The sequence below is a fragment of the Eschrichtius robustus genome, chromosome 6 (genome assembly GCF_028021215.1).
Source record: "Eschrichtius robustus isolate mEscRob2 chromosome 6, mEscRob2.pri, whole genome shotgun sequence".
Classification (NCBI taxonomy): Eukaryota; Metazoa; Chordata; class Mammalia; order Artiodactyla; family Eschrichtiidae; genus Eschrichtius; species Eschrichtius robustus.
In genome coordinates, this window is record NC_090829.1 from 11,483,360 (window position 1) to 11,509,193 (window position 25,834).

The 25,834-nt window shown below is 38.2% G+C and overlaps 2 protein-coding genes across 2 annotated transcripts in view; one reads left to right on the forward strand and one right to left on the reverse strand.

Annotated features, from left to right (window-relative positions):
* BTD (biotinidase) overlaps positions 1–11,364 on the reverse strand; it is a 78,789-nt gene extending 67,425 nt beyond the window's left edge. The window contains 1 exon segment of the mRNA XM_068545884.1: positions 11,263–11,364. Coding sequence (XP_068401985.1) covers positions 11,263–11,318 — 56 coding nt within the window. The 5' untranslated portion in view covers positions 11,319–11,364.
* A 2,131-nt stretch (positions 11,365–13,495) lies between these two features.
* Positions 13,496–25,834, forward strand: part of HACL1 (2-hydroxyacyl-CoA lyase 1) — a 40,658-nt gene continuing 28,319 nt past the window's right edge. Inside the window, exons 1-8 of the mRNA XM_068545880.1 lie at positions 13,496–13,984; positions 14,138–14,242; positions 16,467–16,507; positions 17,805–17,885; positions 19,022–19,094; positions 20,059–20,136; positions 21,084–21,178; positions 22,787–22,899. Of these exons, the coding sequence (XP_068401981.1) occupies positions 13,895–13,984; positions 14,138–14,242; positions 16,467–16,507; positions 17,805–17,885; positions 19,022–19,094; positions 20,059–20,136; positions 21,084–21,178; positions 22,787–22,899 (676 nt within the window). The 5' untranslated portion in view covers positions 13,496–13,894. The remainder of the gene's footprint in view (positions 13,985–14,137; positions 14,243–16,466; positions 16,508–17,804; positions 17,886–19,021; positions 19,095–20,058; positions 20,137–21,083; positions 21,179–22,786; positions 22,900–25,834) is intronic.

Here is a 25,834-nt window from a genome sequence, read left to right on the forward strand (position 1 = left end):
CACATGAAAAGATGTTCAACATCACTAATCATCAGGAAAATGCAAATCAAAACCACAATAAGATATCACTTTACACCTGTTAGAATGGCTATCATCAAAAAGAACACAAATAACAAATGTGGTGAGGATGTGGAGAAAGGGAATCCTTGTACACTGTTGGCGGGAATGTTAATTGGTATAACCACTGTGGAAAACAGTAGGGAGGGTCCTCAAAAAAATAAAAATAAAACGACCATATGACCCAGCAATTCCACTCCTGGGGGTATATATATCTAAAAAAACCAAAAACACTAATTTCGAAAAGATACAAGCACCCCAGTGTTCACAGCAGCACTATTTACAGTTGCTAAGATATGGAAGCAACCTAAGTGTCCAACAGATGAACAGACAGAGAAGATGTGGTGTGTGTGTGTATATATATACACACATACATACACACACACAATGGAATACTACTCAGCCACATAAAAGAATGCAGTTTTGCCATTTGCAACAACATGGATGGACTTGGAGAGTATTATGTCAAGTGAAATAAGTCAGACAGAGAAAGACAAATACTGTGTGATATAACTTATATGTGGAATCTAAAAAATACAATAAACTAGTGAATATAACAAAAAAGAAGTAAAACTCAGAGATGTAGAGGACAAACCAGTGGTTACCAGTGGGGAGAGGGAAGAGGGAAGGGGCATTAAGAGGTGCAAACTATTGTGTATAAAGTAAGCTACAAGGATATATTGTACAACACAGGGAATATAGCCAATATTTTATAATAATTATAAATGGAGTATAACTTTTAAAAAATAAAAATAAAATAAATTTAGGAATGTTAAAAAAAGAAAAAGAAGTATAAAACATATAAGAATAGGAAAAGAAGAAACAAAACTTTCATTAATGATATGATTATCTACAAAGAAACCCAAGAGAATCTATAAGCAAATTATAATTAAGAAGAAAATACAGAGAGCGGTCCCACCGCCTCGCCCAAAACGGAGCCCGTGTTTCTGCAGAGCTGGAACTCCCGGCTCGGGGTCTCTTCCCTCCGCTGTCACTGAAGTGCCCTGGAGCCGGAGGGGAGGGCGGCCTCACTGAGGCTGCCGGCTCTGGAGGGGCCCCGGAGGCCGAAGCCGCGACAGTCCTGGGGACCACAGGCCGGCCGTGTGGATGAAAGGCTCTTGGTGCTCCAGCCAGGTGTCAGGGCTGTGCCTCTGAGGTGGGAGAGCCAACTTCAGGACACTGGTCCACAAGAGACCTCCCAGCTCCACGTAATACCAAATGGCGAAAATCTCTCAGAGATCTCCATCTCAACATCAAGACCCAGCTTCACTCAACGACCAGCAAGCTACAGTGCTGGACACCCTATGCCAAACAACTAGCAAGACAGGAACACAGCCCCATCCATTAGCAGAGAGGCTGCCTAAAATCATAATAAGGCCACAGACACCACAAAACACGCCACCAGACATGGACGTGCCCACCAGAAAGACAAGATCCAGCCTCATCCACCAGAACACAGGCACTAGTCCCCTCCACCAGGAAGCCTACACAACCCACTGAACCAACCTTAGCCACTGGGGACAGATACCAAAAACAACGGGAACTACGAACCTGCAGCCTGTGAAAAGGAGACCCCAAACACAGTAAGATAAGCAAAATGAGAAGACAGAAAAACACACAGCAGATGAAGGAGCAGGGTCAAAACACACCAGACCTAACAAATGAAGAGGAAATAGGTAGTCTACCTGAAAAAGAATTCAGAATAATGATAGTAAGGATGATCCAAAATCTTGGAAATAGAATAGACAAAATGCAAGAAACATTTAACAAGGACGTAGAAGAACTAAAGAGTAACCAAGCAATGATGAAAAACACAATAAATGAAATTAAAAATACTCTAGACGGGATCAATCGCAGAATAACTGAGGCAGAAGAACGGGAAAGTGACCTGGAAGATAAAATAGTGGAAATAACTACTGCAGAGCAGAATAAAGAAAAAAGAATGAAAAGAACTGAGGACAGTCTCAGAGACCTCTGGGACAACATTAAACGCCCCAACATTCGAATTATAGGGGTCCCAGAAGAAGAAGAGAAAAAGAAAGGGACTGAGAAAATATTTAAAGACATTATAGTTGAAAACTTCCCTAATATGGGAAAGGAAATAGTGAATCAAGTTCTGGAAGCACAGAGAGTCCCATACAGGATAAATCCAAGGAGAAACACGCCAAGACACATATTAATCAAACTATCAAAAATTAAATATAAAGAAAACATATTAAAAGCAGCAAGGGAAAAACAACAAATAACACACAAGGGAATGCCCATAAGGTTAACAGCTGATCTTTCAGCAGAAACCCTGCAAGCCAGAAGGGAGTGGCAGGATATACTTAAAGTGATGAAGGAGAAAAACCTACAACCAAGATTACTCTACCCAGCAAGGATCTCATTCAGATTTGATGGAGAAATTAAAACCTTTACAGACAAGCAAAAGCTGAGAGAGGTCAGCACCACCAAACCAGCTTTACAACAAATGCTAAAGGAACTTCTCTAGGCAAGAAACACAAGAGAAGAAAAGGACCTACAAAAACAAACCCAAAACAATTAAGAAAATGGGAATAGGAACATACATATCGATAATTACCTTAAATGTAAATGGATTAAATGCTCCCACCAAAAGACACAGACTGTCTGAATGGATACAAAAACAAGACCCATATATATGCTGTCTACAAGAGACCCACTTCAGACCTAGAGACACATACAGACTGAAAGTGAGGGGATGGAAAAAGATATTCCATGCAAATGGCAATCAAAAGAAAGCTGGAGGAGCAATTCTCATATTAGACAAAACAGACTTTAAAATAAAGACTATTACAAGAGACAAAGAAGGACACGATATAATGATCAAGGGATCGATCTAAGAGGAAGGTATAACAATTGTAAATATTTATGCATCCAACATAGGAGCACCTCAATACATAAGGCAAATACTAACAGCCATGAAAGGGGAAATCGACAGCAACACAATCATAGTAGGGGACTTTAACACCCCACTTTCACCAATGGACAGATCATCCAAAATGAAAATAAATAAGGAAACACAAGTTTTAAATGATACATTAAACAAGATGGACTTAATTGATATTTATAGGACATTCCACCCAAAAACAACAGAATACACATTTTTCTCAAGTGCTCATGGAACATTCTCCAGGATAGATCATATCTTGGGTCACAAATCAAGCCTTGGTAAATTTAAGAAAATTGAAATCGTATCAAGTATCTTTTCCAACCACAACGCTATGAGACTAGATATCAATTACAGGAAAAGATCTGTACAAAATACAAACACATGGAGGCTACACAATACACTACTTAATAACGAAGTGATCACTGAAGAAATCAAAGGGGAAATCAAAAAATACCTAGAAACAAATGACAATGGAGACACAACGACCCAAAACCTATGGGATGCAGCAAAAGCAGTGCTAAGAGGGAAGTTTATAGCAATACAAGCCTACCTCAAGAAACAGGAAACATCTCGAATAAACAACCTAACCTTGCACCTGAAGCAATTAGAGAAAGAAGAACAAAAAAACCCCGAAGCTAGCAGAAGGAAAGAAATCATAAAGATCAGATCAGAAATAAATGAAAAAGAAATGAAGGAGACAATAGCAAAGATCAATAAAACTAAAAGCTGGTTCTTTGAGAAGGTAAACAAAATTGATAAACCATTAGCCAGACTCATCAAGAGAAAAAGGGAGAAGACTCAAATCAATAGAATTAGAAATGAAAAAGGAAAAGTAACCACTGACACTGCAGAAATACAAAGGAGCATGAGAGATTACTACAAGCAACTCTATGCCAATAAAATGGACAACCTGGAAGAAATGGACAGATTCTTAGAAATGCACAACCTGCCGAGACTGAACCAGGAAGAAATAGAAAATATGAACAGACAAATCACAAGCACTGAAATTGAAACTGTGATTAAAAATCTTCCAACAAACAAAAGCCCAGGACCAGATGGCTTCATAGGTGAATTCTATCAAACATTTAGGGAAGAGGTAAAACCTATCCTTCTCAAACTCTTCCACAATATTGCAGAGGGAGGAACACTCCCAAACTCATTCTACGAGGCCACCATCACCCTGATACCAAAACCAGACAAAGATGTCACAAAGAAAGAAAACTACAGGCCAATATCACTGATGAACATAGATGCAAAAATCCTCAACAAAATACTAGCAAACAGAATCCAACAGCACATTAAAAGGATCATACACCATGATCAAGTGGGGTTTGTCTCAGAATGCAAGGATTCGTCAATATACGCAAATCAATCAACATGATACATCATATTAACAAATTGAAGGAGAAAAACCATATGATCATCTCAATAGATGCAGAGAAAGCTTTCGACAAAATTCAACACCCATTTATGATAAAAGCCCTGCAGAAAGTAGGCATAGAGGGAACTTTCCTCAACATAATAAAGGCCATATATGACAAACCCACAGCCAACATTGTCCTCAATGGTGAAAAACTGAAACCATTTCCACTAAGATCAGGAACAAGACAAGGTTGCCCACTCTCACCACTGTTATTCAACATAGTTTTGGAAGTGTTAGCTACAGCAATCAGAGAAGAAAAAGAAATAAAAGGAATCCAAATCGGAAAAGAAGAAGTAAAGCTGTCACTGTTTGCAGATGACATGATACCATACATAGAGAATCCTAAAGATGCTACCAGAAAACTACTAGAGCTAATCAATGAATTTGGTAAAGTAGCAGGATACAAAATTAATGCACAGAAATCTCTTGCATTCCTATACACCAATGATGAAAAATCTGAAAGTGAAATTAAGAAAACACTCCCATTTACCATTGCAACAAAAAGAATAAAATATCTAGGAATAAACCTACCTAAGGAGACAAAAGACCTGTATGCAGAAAATTATAAGACACTGATGAAAGAAATTAAAGATGATACAAATAGATGGAGAGATATACCATGTTCTTGGATTGGAAGAATCAACATTGTGAAAATGACTCTACTACCCAAAGCAATCTACAGATTCAATGCAGTCCCTATCAAACTACCAATGGCATTTCTCACAGAACTAAACAAAAAATTTCACAATTTGTATGGAAACACAAAAGACCCCAAATAGCCAAAGCAATCTTGAGAACGAAAAATGGAGCTGGAGGAATCAGGCTCCCCGACTTCAGACTATATTACAAAGCTACAGTAATCAAGACAGTTTGGTACTGGCACAAAAACAGAAACATAGATCAATGGAACAGGATAGAAAGCCCAGAGATAAACCCACGCACATATGGTCACCTTATCTTTGATAAAGGAGGCCAGCATATACAGTGGAGAAAAGACAGCCTCTTCAATAAGTGGTGCTGGGAAAACTGGACAGGTACATGTAAAAGTATGAAATTAGAACACTCCCTGACACCATACAGAAAAATAAACTCAAAATGGATTAAAGACCTAAGTGTAAGGCCAGACACTATAAAACTCTTAGAGGAAAACATAGGCAGAACACCCTATGACATAAATCACAGCAAGATCCTTTTCGACCCAGCTCCTAGAGAAATGGAAATAAAAACATAAATAAACAAAAGGGACCTAATGAAACTTAAAAGCTTTTGCACAGCAAAGGAAACCATAAACAAGACCAAAAGACAACCCTCAGAATGGGAGAAAATATTTGCAAATGAAGCAACTGACAAAGGATTAATCTCCAAGATTTACAAGCAGCTCATGCAGCTCAATAACAAAAAAACAAACAACCCAATCCAAAAATGGGCAGAAGACCTAAATAGACATTTCTCCAAAGAAGATATACAGATTGCCAAGAGACACATGAAAGAATGCTCAACATCATTAATCATTAGAGAAATGCAAATCAAAACTACAATGAGATATCATCTCACACCGGTCAGAATGGCCATCATCAAAAAATCTGCAAACAATAAATGCTGGAGAGGGTGTGGAGAAAAGGGAACCCTCTTGCAGTGTTGGTGGGAATGTAAATTGATACAGCCACTATGGAGAACAGTATGGAGGTTCCTTAAAAAACTAAAAATAGAACTACCATACGACCCAGCAATCCCACTACTGGGCATATACCCTGAGAAAACCATAATTCAAAAAGAGTCATGCACCAAAATGTTCATTGCAGCTCTATTTACAATAGCCAGGACATGGAAGCAACCTAAGTGTCCATCATCGGATGAATGGATAAAGAAGATGTGGCACATATATACAATGGAATATTACTCAGCCATAAAAAGAAATGAAATGGAGGTATTTGTAGTGAGGTGGATGGAGTTAGAGTCTGTCATACAGAGTGAAGTAAGTCAGAAAGAGAAAAACAAATACTGTATGCTAACACATATATATGGAATCTAAGGGAAAAAAAAAAAAAGTCATGAAGAACCTAGTGGCAAGACGGGAATAAAGACACAGAACTACTAGAGAATGCACTTGAGGATATGGGGAGGGGGAGGGGTAAGATGTAACAGGGTGAGAGAGTGGCATGGACATATATACACTACCAAATGTAAAATAGGTAGGTAGTGGGAAGCAGCCGCATAGCACAGGGAGATCAGCTCGGTGCTCTGTGACCACCTAGAGGGGTGGGATAGGGAGGGTGGGAGGGAGGGAGATGCAAGAGGGAAGAGATATGGGAACATATGTATATGTATAACTGATTCACTTTGTTATAAAGCAGAAACTAACACACCATTGTAAAGCAATTATACTCCAATAAAGATGTTAAAAAAATGAAAAAAAAAAGAAAATACAGTAGTTAAATTTAAGACCAGCATAAGAAAATTAATTGCATTCTAATACATCAGTCCCCCAAAACTAGAAAATGCAAATAACTAAACAGTAAGATACGTAGAAATAAACATAATAAAAGATTTTAATTAAAAGGTTAAGGAAGAGTAAAATAAATGGAAAGATATATAATGCTCATGGCAAGATAGACTCAATATAAAGATCCTGTTCCATCCAAATTAATTTATGAACAATGTAATTCCAATGAGTATTTCATGGAATTCGATAATCTGATTCTATAATATGTACGAAAGAGAAAAAGGCTAAGAATAAACCTAGAGGCAGAATAATGGCCCTGCAAAGATGTTCACATCCTGATCCCTAGAATCTGTGAGTATGTTAGGTTACATGGCAAAGGGGACTTAAGGTTGCTAATAAGCTGACTCTGAGATAGGGAGATTATCCCGCATTATCCAGGTAAACTTAATGTAATCACCAGTATCCTTAGGAGTGAAAGAGGGAAGCAGAAGAAGGAGAACCAGAGGGATGGCAACATGAGAAGGACTTGGCCTGATACTGCTCACTTTGAAGATGGAGCCAAGAACTTGAGAGGCCTCTAGAAGCTAGAAGGAGAAAGGCATGGATTCTCTCCTAGAGCCTCCAGAAAGGAATGTGCTCCTGCCAACACCTTGCTGTTATCCCAGTGAACCCCATTTCAGATTTCTGAACTACAGAACTGTTAAAATAATAAATTTATGTTGTTTTAAGCCATTAATTTTGTGGTAATTTGTTATAGCAGTGATAGGAAACTAATTACAATAGATAAGATGGTTTCAAAAGAACAAAGTAGAAGGACTTGTCCTACCAACATAAAGACTTATTTTGAAAATATAGAAATTAAGATAGTGTAGCACTGGTGTTGGGATAGGAAAAGAACAGAGAGTCCAGAGACAGACCACACATACATGGCAACTTGATAGATAACATTATGGATCACTGGGATAAGAATGAACTATACCATCAAAGGTGCTTGGACAACAGGTAGTTTAGTAAATTGACTACAAAAATGGCTGGCAATTATTCCTCTCTCTGTGTTCATTTTCTTTTATCATGTAACATTAATGCCATCCCACTCAGAGACTGAGCTCAACCTATAACTTACTTTGGCTAATGCGATGTTAGCAAACATGGGCACACAAAGGCTTCTGCCATGGGATTTGTCCCCTTTTGCAACCTGCTGCCAATAAAAGAAGCCCAGGGAAGCCTGCTGAATGATGAAAAATATATGGCACAGTGGGGATAAGCCTGCCACCGCTGGGGACCAGGGGTCAACTTCCAGTGGCAGAGTGACCTAGCTGACTAGCAACTGACCACAGACACATGAAGAAGCCCAGCTGAGCCCAGCCTCACAGGATTATAAGTTAAATAAATGGTGGTTGTTTTAGGTCAGTGAGTTTTAGAGTGGTTAATTACACATCAAAATCTAATTGATATATATATATATTATATGGAAAAAAACCCTGGATTGCTACTTCTCATCATATATATAAATCAATTTCAGGGAGACCAAGAGGCTTAAATATAAAAAAACTAAACTTTTCAATGAAAATATAGAAAAATAACTCCACATAACCTCAGTTTAGGGAAAGTTTTTTTTCTTTTTTTAAAATTTTTATTTATTTATTTTTGGCTGCGTTGGGTCTTTGTTGCTGCGCGTGAGCTTCCTCTAGTTGCGGCGAGCAGGGGCTACTCTTTGTTGCGGAGCGTGGGCTTCTTATTGCAGTGGCTTTTCTTGTTGCAGAGCATAGGCTCTAGGTGCGTGGGCTCAGTAGTTGTGGCTCATGGGCTCTAGAGCACAGGCTCAGTAGTTGTGGTGCATGGGCTTAGTTGCTCCGTGGCATGTGGGATCTTCCCAGACCAGGGATCAAACCTGTGTCCCCTGCATTGGCAGGCGGATTCTTAACCACTGCACCACCAGGGAAGTCCTAGGGAAAGTTTTTTCAAGCAAGATACAAAGAGTATAAAATAAAGGAAAAGAATTGTCAGTTGTGGGAATTCCCTGGTGGTCCAGTGGTTAGGACTCCACACTTCCACTGCAGGGGACATGGGTCCAATTCCCGGTTGGGGAACTAAGATCCCGCAAGCTGTGCGTCACAGCCAAAAAAAAAATTGTCAGTTGTGACCACACACCGAAAAAACACAAAATTTTGTACCTCAAAAGTAACTATAAACAAAGTTAAAAGATGAAGAATAAGTATCCAGAATATATAAAGAACATGTACAAATAAATAAGAAAAAGATAAACAATCCAATAAAGGACAAAAGATATAAACAGGTAATTCACAGAAGAAATCCCAATGGTAAATCCAAATATATAACTATATAATCTATATCTAGATATCTTCATTAGTAGTCAGGGAAATGGAAATGAAAATCCATTTCACAACCATCAAATTGGCAAAAAATTTTAAATTCCACAATTGAGGGTGCAGAGAAAGGGGAGTTCTTATATACAGAAGTTAGGGGTATAAATTGGTACAATAACTTTTGAGACCAATTTGGTAATATCTAGTAAAATTGATGATGACCCACCCCTGTTAAAGCAGGCAGTTAGCTAGATACGAGCAGAGAAAGAGGAGCAGGGGCCAAATGGCAGGAAACCATACATCTTGTAAACAGTGGGGGTCCTTGGGCAGACAAAGAAAAGCAGGAACCTCCAGACTGACAGGAAACCACACATTTGGGGGGTGATAAGTGTCCTGGAGACAAAGAAAGGTGGGGAAAGGCGGGAATGTCCAGTGTCTGAACGTAACCTTTCGCTCAATATGCCCTCATTACAATAAAATTAGCCTTGCAAATAAGAAGTACTCATCATGCACCAATGTCATGACACTTCTGATCAAGGCTAAATAAGGACAGAAATCCCTCCTCCCCTCGGGAAGGTGGAGCTGGGAGGAAAATCAGGGAGTATGAGCCCACCCCTTCCCTCCCCAGTGAATATTCCACCCCTTCATTTCTACGCCCCACAAACCAGCTTGCTGAAGAAACTCAGTGCAGCTGCTCACCTGAGACTGCCTGCTCTTCCCTTGAGAGCATACTTTCTCTTAAATAAATCCTCACTTTGCTTTCTTGACCTCCCTGTCTCATCTCTGAATTCTTTCTGCTATGAGACAAGAACCTACCCTCGGATAACACTGCTAGATACATATACATAAAAACTCACACTTGTGCACAAGGAGACATGCAAGAATATTCAAAGAAAACTGTTTATAACACTAAAAAGCTTAAAACAACCTAAATGCCAATCACCTAAAGAATGCACAGGTGGGAATTACAAATACCAAATTCAAGATAGTGGTCACCTCTATGGCACAGGGCAGGAGATGTGATGGGGGAAGGAAACATAGGGGTTTCGTTCTATTTATTAAGTGTTTCTTAAGCTAGCGCTGGACACATGGGTGTGTATTAATCTCTGTTCTTATTCATGTGTCTGAAAGATGTCATAAATGACATCTTTAAGTATATATAAATATATTAAAAATATATTAAAAAAAATATCGGGACTTCCTGGTGGTGCAGTGGTTAAGAATCCGCCTGCCAATGCAGGGGACACGGGTTCGAGCCCTGGTCCGGGAAGATCCCACATGCCACGGAGCAACTAAGCCCATGCGCCACAACTACTGAGCCCGCGTGCCTAGAGCCCATGCTCCGCAACAAGAGAAGCCACCGCAATGAGAAGCCCGCGCACCGCAATGGAAAGTAGCCCCCGCTTGCCATAACTAGAGAAAGCTCGCACGCAGCAACAAAGACCCAACACAGCCAATAAATAAATAAATAGATTTATTTAAAAAAAATTAGCTAAAGGAAGGGGCTGTAATGAAAGCTGATGGCAAAACAGAAGAAACAAATGAAAACAGGAAACATTTAAAAACTGATACCGTGTTTCATACGTGATGGTTGACCAACCCCTAGGCCACAGGCCACCTCCGAGTGTGGAGTACTTGCATACGGAGAAATACTATGTTATGACTTCTAAGCCATTTGACATAAATCACTTATGTCTTCATAGCAGTTAGTTTACTGAAATTAAAACATATTATAGTTCTGGGGCCTAAGAAGTTACTGTAGAAGCTGCCTGTTTTAAATCTTTAGCAAGTATGTTTTCTCCAGGTATTATTTTGCACCTCTAAGGAAATGACCTGGTTGCCTGGATATTCTCTTCACCCAGATGTAAGAAAGCCACCAAATATCTCCCTCATAATCTCAGGTCCAGAGCCCACAAATACAGTAACCAGTATGCTCTTTGGAGAGCATGTAATCATTACTTTAGCCTTTCCTGTTAAAAAAAAACCTAGACTTACTCCTCCTTTGACCTCTTTCCATGAGTAAACAAACAAGGCAAAACAAACAAATAAAATTCCATGCCTACCACCAATGAAAGTAATAAAGAACGTGGTTAATGCTTACAATGTCTGCACAAAAGGCCTTGGGTAAGTTACAAAAGAATCCTGGAATCCTGTCATTGCCGTTGGATTGAAAGCAGTTGCTCCAAGTGCCTGCAAATCTTGGGGCGAGACTCTCAGCAAAAAGACTAGTAATATGTGGAAAAGTAAAGTAAATGATTTTTGCTGAATCATCAGACCCAAGTGAACCATGGAATGCTGGGCCCTGAACTCAAAGCTGTAAAGGTGAAGCAAGTTTCAACAGTCTCACCGACTCCCTCTGCTAAAGGGCAGAGTCCAGTCAGTTGAGAATTTGTCCCTTTGCACAATTGGTTATTCTGAATTCAGGGGATTTGTTCCAATCCATAGTTTAGTTTTCTCACTTTATACTGAGTGATTCTGTCAGTGATTCTTTTCGGACAGAAGAACACAGTTCTTCTTTGAACACAAGTCCACATGAACTGACTAACTGCCATCTACACAGTCTGTGCTATTGATGTCAAACCAGCCTTGAACCCATAAATCCAAATTAAGCAACAGTTTTTGGTAACAGGCAATCACACATGTAATTATTAACTCATGCCTCTAGCATGAGTACAGAGATAGTGGTTCTCAAGTCAGGCTGCAAATCAAATTTAGGTAGCAGCTTTAAAAAAATACAGGTGCCTAATTTGTCCTAAGATGCTGATTCAGAAGATGTGGGGTAGTGCCCAAGCAACTGTTTGTTTAAAAAGCTTTCCAAGTGATTCTGATGCTTGGGGATAGAAACTGTCATACAGGTACTGATATAAACAATCCCACATGGTAGAGAGGTATAGGGTCTATGCTTCTCAAACAGAGACAGGAGACACTGTACCAAGGACTATTCAAAGCCACACAAAGAGCACTGTGCATCTTTCTGGAATGTCAATTTTATTTGACAGGTAAATATTTTAAAATGTCATTTGTATTTCGGGTGGTGGTTACATAGGTATATACAATTGTCAAAACTCATTTAAGATCTGTACATTTAAGTGTATGTTTACCTCAATAAAAAGATCACTTTTATATTAAAATATGGATAGATTCTGGAATACAATGCAAGATCTGCATTATTTTCTAGATGAACTCTGAGACTTCAAAGAAATCTCCCTCTTAGATGGACTACCTTAGGCTAGGTACCCATATCCAACGGGGCCAGGGTGGGCATTAGGGCTTGAAATTCAAGGGGAAACCTTTTTGGAAGGTCCCACTGGCTTTAGAAATCCTTTCACTTCTAATGTTTTTCATTCCTTTTAGTACCCATGACCCACTCCTCTCTCTTCTTGTTTCTTTACTTTCCACATATTACTGGTCTTTTTGCTTTAAAACACTCCAAATCCTCAAAAATTTAAAGTTCCACTCTTCCTTACCATTGGCGATTTTGTTTGCTACTGAGCAGATAGATGGTCTAATGACCCTGAGGCCATAGCCTCATAAATCACACATTGTAAGGACATTTTTTTCACTCAAAAATGTGTTTTAAAAGGTTCTCGTCCTGTGATAAACCACAATGGAAAAGAATATGAAAAAGAATGCATATATATGTATAATGAATCACTTTGCTGTACAGCAGAAATTAACACAACATTGTAAATCAACTATTTACTGACTTTTTTTTAAATCAGTAAACTTTTTTTTTTTTAAAAGGGTTCTCAGCTGCAGGAGCTGGTTGTGGTGAGGGACTGACTCTTAAGAATCACAACCCCCCCCCCCATTTCCTCACTTTGTAAAGACAAGAGTGGAGGGTTATTGGCAAGGGTTAGAGAAAATAACGGTCAAAAGTAACTAGGCTCAAGGGGCTCCTCTTATCTCCTGTGGCCAAAGGGCTTAACAGTGAATAGAGCCCAAGACTGTTAGTCTGAAGCACGGTCTGGTCCAATGGCTCTGGGTAAGTTACTTTATCTCTCGCTTGGGAGATTACGTGTCCTCCCCTAAGACGCGGCGTAAAGAGTACACATCCGCTTACGGATTTAATTGATGGGTATTAATCTTTACGGATTGCAAAGCCACAAAGATATGAGCGTACAAACCAAAAAACGTGGAAGTCAAAGCCTAGAGCCTAAAGGGCGCGGAAGAATGACAACGCAACCCAGAAACGACCCCCGCCGCACGCCAAGCCCCACCCAGTCACCCGCGTCCCAGCAGCCTTTGCGAAACCAGCGCGCAGCCCCGAGAGCACCGCGTCCGGGGGCGGGGCCTGGAGCGCGCGCCACGCCCCCTTCTGCCCAAGCCCCTAGCCCCCCTTCCGCCCCGACTCTGCGTAAGCACCACCCGCCCTACGCGGTCTCGAAATGGCTCCGGGTGGCGGACTAAGACGACAGGCCTCCGCGATTCGACCTCTCACCTGCTCGGCACAGGCTTCCGCCTCCAGCTAGTCCCGCCTCCTCCTGACACTCGGCCGGCCGCGAATGCAGGGCCCAGGAAAAGGTCCGGTTGTGACAGGAGAGAGAGTGTGTTTACATCTCACCTCACCCCGAGCGGACTGGTTTCAGCCCCGCCTCCTCCTCCCCGCCTTTTAAAACGGTGGGTCGCCCTCCTCCTCACTCAGAGGAGCGGCCCTCCGGGGTTGGTTTGGCTGGGTGACTCCGCGTCAGCCTGCTGTCCACTGCGAAAGGCCCTCGAACTTCGGGTGGAAGATGTCGGAAAGTAACTTGGCAGAGCGCAGCGACGGACGCGAGAGGCTGGTGTCTGGTGCTAAAGTAGTCGCCCAGGCCCTGAAAACACAGGTGTGCTGGACCTTCCTGATTGAAAGGCTCCTACGGCAGCCGACGGGGCCGAGACGTTGTCTTGGAAACGGGAAAGCGGCGGGGGCGGGCAGGAGGGAGCTTTGCTGGAGGTTTTCCTTTTAGCGGCCTCATTCCTCTGTTCTTGGCCCCCAGGATGTGAATTACATGTTTGGCATCGTAGGCATCCCGGTGACCGAAATCGCCCTTGCTGCCCAGGAGGTGGGCATCAGATACATCGGGATGAGGAACGAGCAGGCGGTAAGTATGGAGTCGGAGAGCCGAATGCATGATTGGGGATGAGTAATAGTAATGGCAAATTTTCACTGCGGACAGTCGCCGCTTACCTCTCCTCTAATACTTAACACGTATCAATCACAACAGTCCTAGGAGGCAAGAACCATTGTTAATCCTAGTTGCAGATGAGAAAAGTGAGACCCAGAGAGGTTAAGAAACTTGCTCAAGGAGGCAGCTGGTATTGGCAGAGCCAGGATTTGAACCTAGGTATTCTGGGTCTGGAGTCCATGCTCTTACACTATACAGTATTGTACTCTGCGCAGTCTAGAGTGTCAGAATTGGAAGGGACATTTACCTGGTCTGAATCCTGGCCCCCTGACCTTCACTCTGTAACTATTATTATGTGTCTGTGTCTGTGTATTATTTGTCCCGTCTGACTTCCCTATTAGGCTCTGAGCTCCAGGGGGTCACGGATATTATTTCTTCTTGACACATCTGTATCCCCAGTGCGTAGGTAGAGCCTGCACTTGATAGGAGGTCCGGTAGTACCTGCAGGGTGAATGGGTGAAGGCTGTCTCATGTTGTACAGTAGGTGGCTCTGCAAGGTGACGGGTATCACAAATGGTAAAGCCGTGATTGGACTCCAGAGGTGTCCTAAGCCCCAGTCCAGTGCTCATTCCACCTCATTGCCTTGCCACCCTTCTTGGAGTCTTATTGGAAGCACAAGAAAGGAAGTTAGGACATTTTGCCAACCCAGTCTCATTTCTTCCTAAAGGGCATTTAGCATTTTTCCAGGTTATCTTGTATTTAATTTAGCACCTTCCCTGTCTTCCTGTAATGAGCTGAAGTGCAGTTTAAAAATAAAAACTAACCGTATGAAGGCCATAAAGGAAATTTCAACAAATCTCTAAGGATTGGAAACAAACAGTATATGTGACCTGACCATATGGAAATAAACTGGAATTCAATTACAGAAAGATAGAAAATCCCCAAACATTTGGAAATTCAATACGTTTGAATCCTTTGTAAGTATTTGAAAAGATTAATAAAATCAATAATCTTCACGGCAGACTGATTAAGAATAAAAGAGAAAAAATACAAATTACCAGTGTCAGGGGTGAAAAAGGGGATGTCACCATGGACCCTAAATAACCAGTGGGGTGAAGAAGAAATCACAATGGAAAATGAAAACATTTTGAATTGAATGATGATGATAAGATGAGATCTCAAACATGTAAGCTACAGCTAAAGCAGTTCTTAGAGGAAATAGTTTTAAATGAATCTATACTTAGTAAAGAAGATCAAAAATCAATGCTCTAAGCTTACATATTAAGAAGCTAGAAAAAGAAAACCAAAGTAAACCCAAACTGAAAGTAGTAAAATAGTAAGTACAAAAGCAGAAATTGGGCTTCCCTGGTGGCACAGTGGTTAAGAATCTGCCTGCCAATGCAAGGGACACGGGTTCGAGCCCTGGCCTGGGAAGATCCCACAGGCCGCGGAGCAGCTAAGCGCGTGTGCCACAACTACTGAGCCTGAGCTCTAGAGTCCGCAAGCCACAACTACTGAGCCCATGTACCACAACTACTGAGCCCACGTGCCACAACTCCTGAAGCCTGCGTGCCTACAGCCCATGCTCCGCAACAAGAGAAGCCATGACAATGAGAAGCTCACACACCGCAACAAAGAGTAGCCCCCGCTCACCGCAACTAGAGAAAGCCCACGCATGGCAACGAAGACCCAACACAGCCAAAAATAAATAAATAAATAAATAAATTTTTTTAGAACAAGCAGAAATCAATGGAAGAGAAAACAAACAATAGAGAAAAATCAAATCCAAAAATTGGTTCTTTGAAAAGATTAATAAATTTGGTAAATCCCTAGCAAGACTGATGAAGAATAAAAGAGAAAAAACACAAATTAGCAATGTTAGGAATAAAAAAGAGGACATTCCTATTGATCCTGCAGACGTTTAAGCAATTATAAGATGATACTATGAATAAACTAGATGATACGGACAAATTCCTTGAAAAACTAAAAATTAGAATTAGATGCTTAAACCATTATTTGAAATTTACAGGTAGAACATTACTTGTTAGAATGAAAAATGTTCCAATTCCCCCTTACTTGAGAGTGAATTATTATATACATACTTTATACATGTATAATACTTAATAATACTTATTACTTAATACAATTTAATACTATAAGAGTCCCAAAATGCTTAAGTCCCAGTGTTTTTTCTTCGTAGGCTTGTTATGCTGCCTCTGCGGTTGGATATCTGACAGGCAGGTAAACTCAAGTCTATGTTTTATCTCAACTTCTTTTTTTAAACTGAGTTATAATTAACATACAGTATTATATTAGTTTTAGGTGTACAACATAGTGATTCAGTATTTTTATACATTATGAAATGGTCACCACCATAAGACCAGTTCCCATCTATCACCATACAAAGTTGTTACAAATTATTGACTGTGTTCCTATGCTGTACATTTCATCCTGATGACTTATTTATTTTATAGCTGGCAGTTTGTACCTCTTAATCCCCTTCACCTATTTTATCCGATCTTCCACACACCTCCCCTCTGGCAACCACCAGTTTGTTCTCTGTCTCTGAGTCTATTTTCTGTTCATTGTTTTGTTTTTAAGAGGCCACATGTAAGTGAAATTATATGGTATTTGGTTTTCTCTGTCTAACTTATTTCACTAAGCATAATATCCTCCGAGTCCATCCATGTCGACACAGATGGCAAGATTTCATTCTTTTTTATGGCTGCGTAATATTGTGTGTGTGTATCAATCACATCTTCTTTATCCATTCATCCATGGATGGGCACTGAGGTTGCTTCCATATCTTGGCTGTTGTAAATAGTGCTGCATGAACATAGGGGTACCTATATCTTTTGGAATTAGTGTTTTTGTTTTCTTCTGATAAATACCCAGAGTGGAATTGCTGGATAGTATGGTAGTTCTATTTTTAGTTTTTTGAGGAACCTCCATACTGTTTTTCACAGTGGCTGCACCAATTTAAAGACTGTCTTAAATAGAGGTTCTTAAGAAATTACTTTATAAATTGAAAATGGCAAGTTGAATTATATGAGATACCTTTTTCTTCAGTGCTTTCAGCTTAGAAAGTCATCTGGGGTAAAGCATTCAAGTTCAATTTAAAAAATTGGGGCAGAGCACTACATTTCAGAATTACTTTCTGGCAAAGACCAATTTACATTATTTATTTATTTGTTAAGAAAATTTTTTAAAACACTTTTTTTCCATGCAGAAATGTAATCATTAGTCAAAAATTTGCTTCTGTATGCAATCAACTTGATTTAGCCCAAATATAATAGGAGCAAAGTATAAAGAGGTTAGTGAAATACAGTGTGAGGTACCTTATTTCTTGCAGGAAGACTGATATAACCTTTTTTTTTTCTAATTAAAAATATATTCTAATAATTGTTTTACAGTTGTAGTAAAGATCTATATATCCTGCCTTTGAAGACCAAGAAGGTGACATTTCACCCTAAAGTGATATGAATCAAGTATTGCATTTGACCTGCTTTTAATAAAATTAATTCTGTTTTGCTTTTAGGCCGGGAGTTTGCCTTGTTGTTTCTGGCCCAGGTCTCATCCATGCTTTGGGTGGTATGGCAAATGCAAACATGAACTGTTGGTAATTACTTAAAACATTTTCTTAAAAATCTCAACGCATGATTTTACCTAGTGGAGCAACCACTGATCTGTGGTGGGAAGACCAGGGGTCAGGTGCTTGAGGAAATGGCTTAGTGAAAAATTGAGAGAGTTAGGAAGAAAATAAGAAAAAAAAATCAACAGCTCTCTTACCTAGAAAAAAAGACTATTAATATTTTGGAATGAATATGTGTATATTCCGTGTATATATATATATATATATATATATATATATGTGTATGTATATATATATATATATATATATATATATATATATATATGAATGTGTGTATAAGTCTCTTTAAGTGAAGAACTGTTTATCAAAGATCCCAGCTCAATATGCAAGAATGTATTTAATTTTTCACTTGGTCTTGCATAACTAGCAGGATAATTGAAATCTTATATTTATTGAGTTGGCTTTATAAGCAGATTAGTTGCTCTTGCCCTTAATCCCATCTCTGGTTCTTTACCGATAAGATCATGTTAAAGGGGGCTATGTTTTGATCAATTCGTAAAATGTTTAAATTTCCTGTGGGAAGGACATTGTTTTCTTTCTTGCCATGTGTTTCCTACTTTTTAGGGTTTGACTTCTTTCGTCCTTCCTACACTTTCTCTTTCTTATCTACTTTAGTGTCTGATAATTTTTGAGTAAGTTTAACTTTGCTGTATCTTTTTTTTTTTCTCCCCAAAGCATAAGAATTTTATTGCTGAGGAATTTTTTTCATTCTGCCATTTCCAAATAGACTCATTTAGGAAAGTGTGACAAAAGTTTTTTCCTTCTCTTAATTTCAAGAATAATAGGAAGGGCATAACAATTCATTTTACATCATCACACCCAGAGGTTTAGAATCAGTATCCAAAAGAGGCAGGGGAGAGAGGGGCATGGAGGAAAAATATTTACTACAAATTACAGATTTTTGCAAAATTGAGGAAGTGTTCTCTCACACGAAGTTGTTTCCTAAATCTTTCTAAATTGGCAGTTTTTAAGGGAAAATGTAATTCTCTCTCTTTCTCTCTTTTTTAACATTCATTGAGTGTTTATTATTCATTGGGCACTTGCTGAGTACTTTACGTGTTGATCTCATTTGTAATTCTCTTTTAAAAAAATTAATATTTCAGGCCCTTGATTGTGATTGGTGGTTCCTCTGAAAGAAGTCAGGAAACAATGGGGGCCTTCCAGGAGTTTCCTCAGGTACCCAACTCTTAAGATCTTCCCTCTATCATTTAGTAACTAAGTATACTCCATTAAGATTTATGGAGAAGAAATTAAAACTCCTGTCTGCAAAATAAATAATTAAAATAAAAGTACCTGAGATATTTTAAAGGTAATTTTCCGCAACTACAAGCAACTCTCAATATGGTTATTATGAAAGCTTAGGCTCTGTTTAGGAGCAATCTTCCAAGAAATACACCTTTTTGACAGAAATTTAAACTCTGAAAATAAGTTCTTCAAAGAGTCAAGAAAATGCAGGAATAAAAATGGTTTGGGACTCTCAGACTTCGAGGAAGAGAAAAGTTGAGAGGAAAACTCTTACTCATACCTGTGGGACTAAGACTACCAACTGTTAAGTAGATTTTATATCAAAAAGTATTAAGAGAAACGGTTTCTATGGAATATACAGTGCTTCGAAGTACATTAAACAGTGAAAAATTAACACTACTGAATTTATGCCAAACAGCATAACAACGAAATATATAACAGGAAAACTGGCAGAAATGTAAAAATAGATTATTATTGTAATGAGATACAACAGATGAAGTTGTGTATTCCTGGCTGTAGAATTTCTGGGCCCAAGGATATACTTACATTTTTAGGAGACAGCGTCAACTTCCCTTCCTATTTATATTCTCACCAGAGTTTATGAGAGTGCCTGTTTTCCTATATTATGGTAGATGCTGGGTATTATCTAACTTTTTTATTTTTGCCAGTCTAAGAAATGAAAATTGTGTCTTGTTTTGAATTTCTTCCTGAATCACACCAAGGCAGAGATTTGGTTGTACTTTGAATAGGCTTTTAAGGAACAATCTAGGTAATGCATTTTTCTCCATCTTGCCTCTAAACATAATAGAAAGTAATGGCTTAACATTTTGTCTTCTTTCAGAAGAGTAATATGATACATGACCTGAATTTTAAGTGATTTTCTTTTCACATATAGGTTGAAGCTTGTAGATTATATAGCAAGTTCTCTGCCCGGCCAAGTAGCATAGAAGCTATTCCCTCTATTATCGAAAAGGTACAGTATTTAATTACAAGCTCTCCAAGTCAGCTGGTTTTTCTCAATTGCTTATACCTGTGTTACTTTTATTCTCCATAGAATGAGTAGCAATTTGGAATATATTCAGGCAGTTAGCAATGATATTGATAAGTAGCTATGTACATTTTAATATTCACTGTCATTAACTTAAAGAAACAGATAAAATAAATTATTTTGAAAAAACTTCCCCTCTACGTTAGTTTTTAAATTTTTTTTAAATTATGGAAAAGTAAAAAGAAGGATATAATGAAATCCTGGGTACCCTTTCTCTTATGCTTTTGCAAGATTATTTTTGAAAATAATACTTATATTATTAAGTATTATTACTTAAATTACTTAAATTTTTGAAAATTAGTACTTATTACTTAATTTAAGTATTATTACTTAAATTTACTTAAGTTTTTGAAAATTAGTACTTACATTAAGACCATCTATTAGTTGATTAAACAGTGTATTATAAATTAGTTTTATATGTGAAGTTACATTTGAGCTGTTTCAAAAACCATGTGTTATAGAAACCATTTGATACATGTTACAACATCACAGTTTCTGAAACCTTTGCCAAATCATTAGAATTAGGAAGCAGGTGAAAGTAATGTTATAAAGTAAAGACTGGTAGGCAGAACCTAGTAGATAATTTCTAGGACTAAAGTGTAATAGAGAAAATGAATTTTAAAGCCCTAAGTGCGTATTTTTTTTCTTATCTCTCCCCTTTTAAACAAAAATATCTTTTAAAATATATAGAATCAATAGAGGGCATTTCAGTGTAATTAAAATTGGTTACTTCTAAGGATGTTGCGTCAACTAAGGATGTGGAGAAAAATCAAAATAGTGTTCATTTCACAATTTTAAGTTCTCTTTGAGTGGAATGTGATAATAAGGATTGAGATTTTTAAAATATTTTCTTCCATTTGTAATGAACTTAGGCAGTGAGAAGCAGTATTTATGGTCGTCCAGGTGCTTGCTATGTTGACATACCTGCAGATTTTGTGAACCTCCAGGTGAATGTGGATTCTATAAGGTGAGTAATAGTTAACTGGAGTTCTTTCTTAATTGTGTTACCATAATGCTTACCTTTTAAAAAGAATTTACCTAACATTTTATAAGTTAATCTTCAATTTGTCTTAACTTTTGAGGATTTAGTAATTAAACTGAATCCTGGCCAAAGGGCTTAATTCTCTTAATTAAAATGGCATTATTTAGGAATTATTTTGGGGTTTAATTACTAAATCAAATACTTGGAGCTTCCCAAACTCCTCATTTGAAATTATTCTTTCAGTAACCATAAAAAACTAATCCTCATGTAGTATGGTTACTTAGAGTCTTCATGGTATAAACCAAGAGATGAAGTGACTATTGAAAAATAGTAATTTTCAAAGAGTTCTAGTAAGAACTCAGCATAAAAAATTTTAGTCTGTCTCTGTGATTTAAAAATATTTCAACACCAGATGTTACTATGATTTGCCAAGTTCCCTTATTCCATAAATAAACACTGAGTGAACAATAAGTACAATAAACTGGTATCTAAGTCATGCCTGGTAAGGATGAGTACTTGGGTTAATGCATCACCCTGAGTACCATTTAGCACATTCCTGCTGTCATGGACCTAGTGACTACAGACAGACAGTGGGCATTTCTGTTCACTCAGGATACCAAGTAGAGGTTTCCATTTGGGAGAGTCAGACAAAAAGGACATCTGTTCTTCAAAATACCTGAACATGACAATCAAAATAATATTATTGGGGTTGGGGGGAGATGTGCCTTAGGTAAGTTAACTCTGTAAGCCTTCCTTAAAATTTTTGTAAAGATTTGGATGTCCTTTTTTGGTATTATATGCCCAAGTTTTGTACAGTATGATGTTTATTAATTAGGATAAATGAACTAAAACACTGAGGAGTTGGTGTCTAGAAATACTTAACTATGACAGTTTTAATATTTAATATTTCTTTTACTAATGCATATTGTGGTACTAAAATATTGACTTAGTGAGTGGAAATATAGTGAAGTAGTTAAAAGCATGGACTTTGGAGACAGAACAACCGATTTCAATCCAGTCTTTGCCACATGCCATCTGGGGACCCCAGGCAAGTTACCTACTTTTTGAGTTTTATTTTTTTTCACAGTAGTGAAACAGAGATAATGGTAATACCTAATCTCATTATTTTGAAAATTAAATAAGGATAAATGGCACATAGTAGGTATGAAATATTAACTTTTAGTATGTTTTTTATTATTACTACAACAACAACTACTACGACAGTGTGAAGCCATTAACTCAGATCTCCTGTCAGTGAATTGCTCCTTTGGTTGTTAGATGATCTTAGGGAATAAATATTAATTTACCAAGTATGATAAGGATATTATGGTTATATGGGAGAAAAAGTCTTTATCTTTTAATTTTTAAGTCTTGCTGCGGTAATCTACTGTCAAATGGTTTAGGAAGAAATGTATATGTATATTTATGTGTGTATGTGTGAAGCAAATGTGCTAAAATATTAGTAGTTGAATTTACAGGGTGGGCATATGGAGTTTATTATACTATTTTTTCTACCTTTTTATGTATTTGATATTTTCACAATAAAAAAGTTTAAAAGTTGGCCTCCTAATTAACAGAGCTCTTTATTTCCAGGTACATGGAGTGCTGCATGCCACCTCCTGTTAGTATGGCAGAAAGCTCTGCTGTATGTATGGCAGCATCTGTTATTAGGAATGCCAAACAGCCCCTTCTTATCATCGGGAAAGGTAGCATTGAATGGAACTCTAAATCTTGCTAGGCTTTCAAAAGAATGCTGATTCTGTTTAGAAATTGTCTTCATTATTTATTAGCATTGGCTCTAATGTTTGAAATTGGAATAAAAATTCTCTTTATTCATTTAGCATTATTTATTAGTTTTGAAATCATAGAATTATTCTAGAATGACTGGAATATCACCTATTACATTCCTTTTTTTTTTTTTTTTGTAAATTTATTTAGTTTATTTATTTTTGGCTGCGTTGGGTCTTCGTTGCTGAACGTGGGCTTTTTCTAGTTGTGGCGAGCGGGGGCTACTCTTCGTTGTGTGCGGGCTTCTCATTGTGGTGGCTTCTCTTGTTGCAGATCACGGGCTCTAGGCGCACGGGCCTCAGTAGTTGTGGCACGCGGGCTCAGTAGTTGTGGCTCGTGGGCTCTAGGCACACAAGCATAAGTGGTTGTGGCACACGGGCTTAGTTGCTCCTTGGCGTGTGGGATCTTCCCAGACCAGGGATCGAACCCGTGTTCCCTGCATTGGCAGGTGGATTCTTAACCACTGCATCACCAGGGAAGTCCCTATTACATTTCTTATGAATAAAATGTGTTTTTTTCCATTATGAAGATTACACATGAATATTATTAAAAATTTGGAAAATCCAGAAGATTAGAAAGAAGAAATCCCTTCATCCAAAGAAGTACTACATTTTAACATGTAGTACTTTTGTATTCCTTTTTGCATGTATATTTTATACATTGTGATCATACTGTGTAGACAGTTTTTTTTAAGTATACAATCTAATATCTTTTAGTATATTTACAAAGTTGTGCATCCATCACCACAATCAATTTTAGAATATTGTCATTACCCTCCCCCAAACCCCACACCCCTTAGCTGTCACCCCAAACCTCCTTAGCCCTCTGCCCCAAGCAACCGTGAATCTATTTTCTGTCTCTATAGATTTGTCTCTTTGGACACTTCTTTTAAATAGAATCATATAATGTATGGTCCTTTGTGACTGACCTTTTTGATTTAGCGTCATGTTTTCAAGGTTCATCCATGTTGTAGCGTGTATCAGTACATCATTTCTTTTTATTGCTGAATAATAGTGATAATATATTTATTATAATTATATATAATATAATAATAAATGTAATTCATAGTTATTATTGTTATTATTCCATTGTATGGATATACCACATTTAATTTAATCCATTAATAGTTGATGGACATTTGGGATGTTTCCACTTTTGAACTGCTGTGAAAAATGTTGCTATGAACATTCATGTACAAATGTTTGTGTGGATGTATGTTTTCAGTTCTCTTCAGTATGTACCTAGGAGTGGGATTGCTGGGTCAAATGGCCACTCTATTAGACATTTTCGTATTATACTTAATTCATTTAACGTTAGAATAACATTTTCTCATGGTCTTCAATTTTTTCCCAAATATAATTTTTAATGTCCATTCATGTATATACTAATACTTTACTGGCAAATATTTAAATCTTTGCCAGTTTTTGTTTGTGTTTAGAATAGCTGCAACAGACTCGTTTGTACTTAAAGCTTTTTCCATATTTAGGATATAAGCCAGAAAGAAAATTAACTAAGTTAAAATGTATTCATATTTTAAGGGCTTTGGAGCATATTGTCCGATTGCTTTCTCCCAAGGTATTGTACCAATTTATACGCATGTCAGCAATTTATTATAGTATCCATTATATGTTCTAGACCTGAGGGGGCTGTGAATCATCTATGACCATGCTAGTCATTTATCAACTACTTAGGAAATAACTACATAGAAACTAAAAACAGTTTTAGTAAAAATGGTGGACAACAGAAAAAAATTGAAGTCAGAGCTGAGTTATGTACAGCTATGTGATATATTAGCTCTGTGACCTTGGCAAAAACTGCTTTGAGTCTCAGTTACCTCGCTTGTAAAATAGAGATTAACTACCTCAACAGTATTGTTACAATTAAACAACAAAATAATAGAGCTCAGTGGATGCTAGTTTTTGTACTTCCTTTAACCACCATTTAATGAGTCCTTATGATAAGGCAGGGATTATAGAAAACATTTGTGAGGTATATAGAGAAATAATGGTTCCTACTTATAAGTAGACAGACCTGGTCACAAATAAGTGGGGTGTGTGTAGAGAGCTGAGGTGGATTCCCAGGGGAAGCAGCAACAATGTTCTTGCGTAGGTGGTGTGGAAAGACAGTTCAGAAGAGATGACGCTGTAGCCACCCCTTGAAAAAATGGGTGACCGGTCACTGAGTGGACACAGAGAACCCACGCAGTCCAGGAAGAGGGAACTGAATGGACAAATATTGAGGCAAGAAGGAGAATACAAGGAAACTTTCTGGATTAAAAAAAAGGGATTATTTTTCATCCTACATGGATGACAAAAGATTCTAAGGTAGTTTTATAGGGGGGAGCATTAAATTGAATCTGAACATACTATACTATTTACTGAGACTCAGTAGAGAATTATAAGTTCTGGATATGGAGTAATATTCTACTAACCCTGAGAAAGAGCATAAAGTTAAACAGCTAAAATGATGGCCTTGATGACATTAGAAATGAAATCATTTCTATATTCAAACAGTAAGTTGTTTTCAGTGCCACTGAGGGCATAAAGCATATGGTTATTCTGCAGGCACACAACTGTAAAAACAAATGATGTGACCCATTCGAGTTAGTCCTGTTGTGGTCACAGGATTATAGAGCCTATGAAGCGATCTACAGAGCTTTAGAAACGTAGGCACCTTGTTAGAATTTCCATACGCAGACTAGATGACTGTGCAGTCCTGGTTAGCTGGTGGTGGGGAGCAACGTGTGAGGTTGCTCTTCCCTGTCAGGGCAAAGTCCTTCCTTTCCCACCTGCGCCTACCAGTAGATGTGTGTCCAGGGAATTGTGAGTAGTAATCCAATAGGAAAGTAGCATA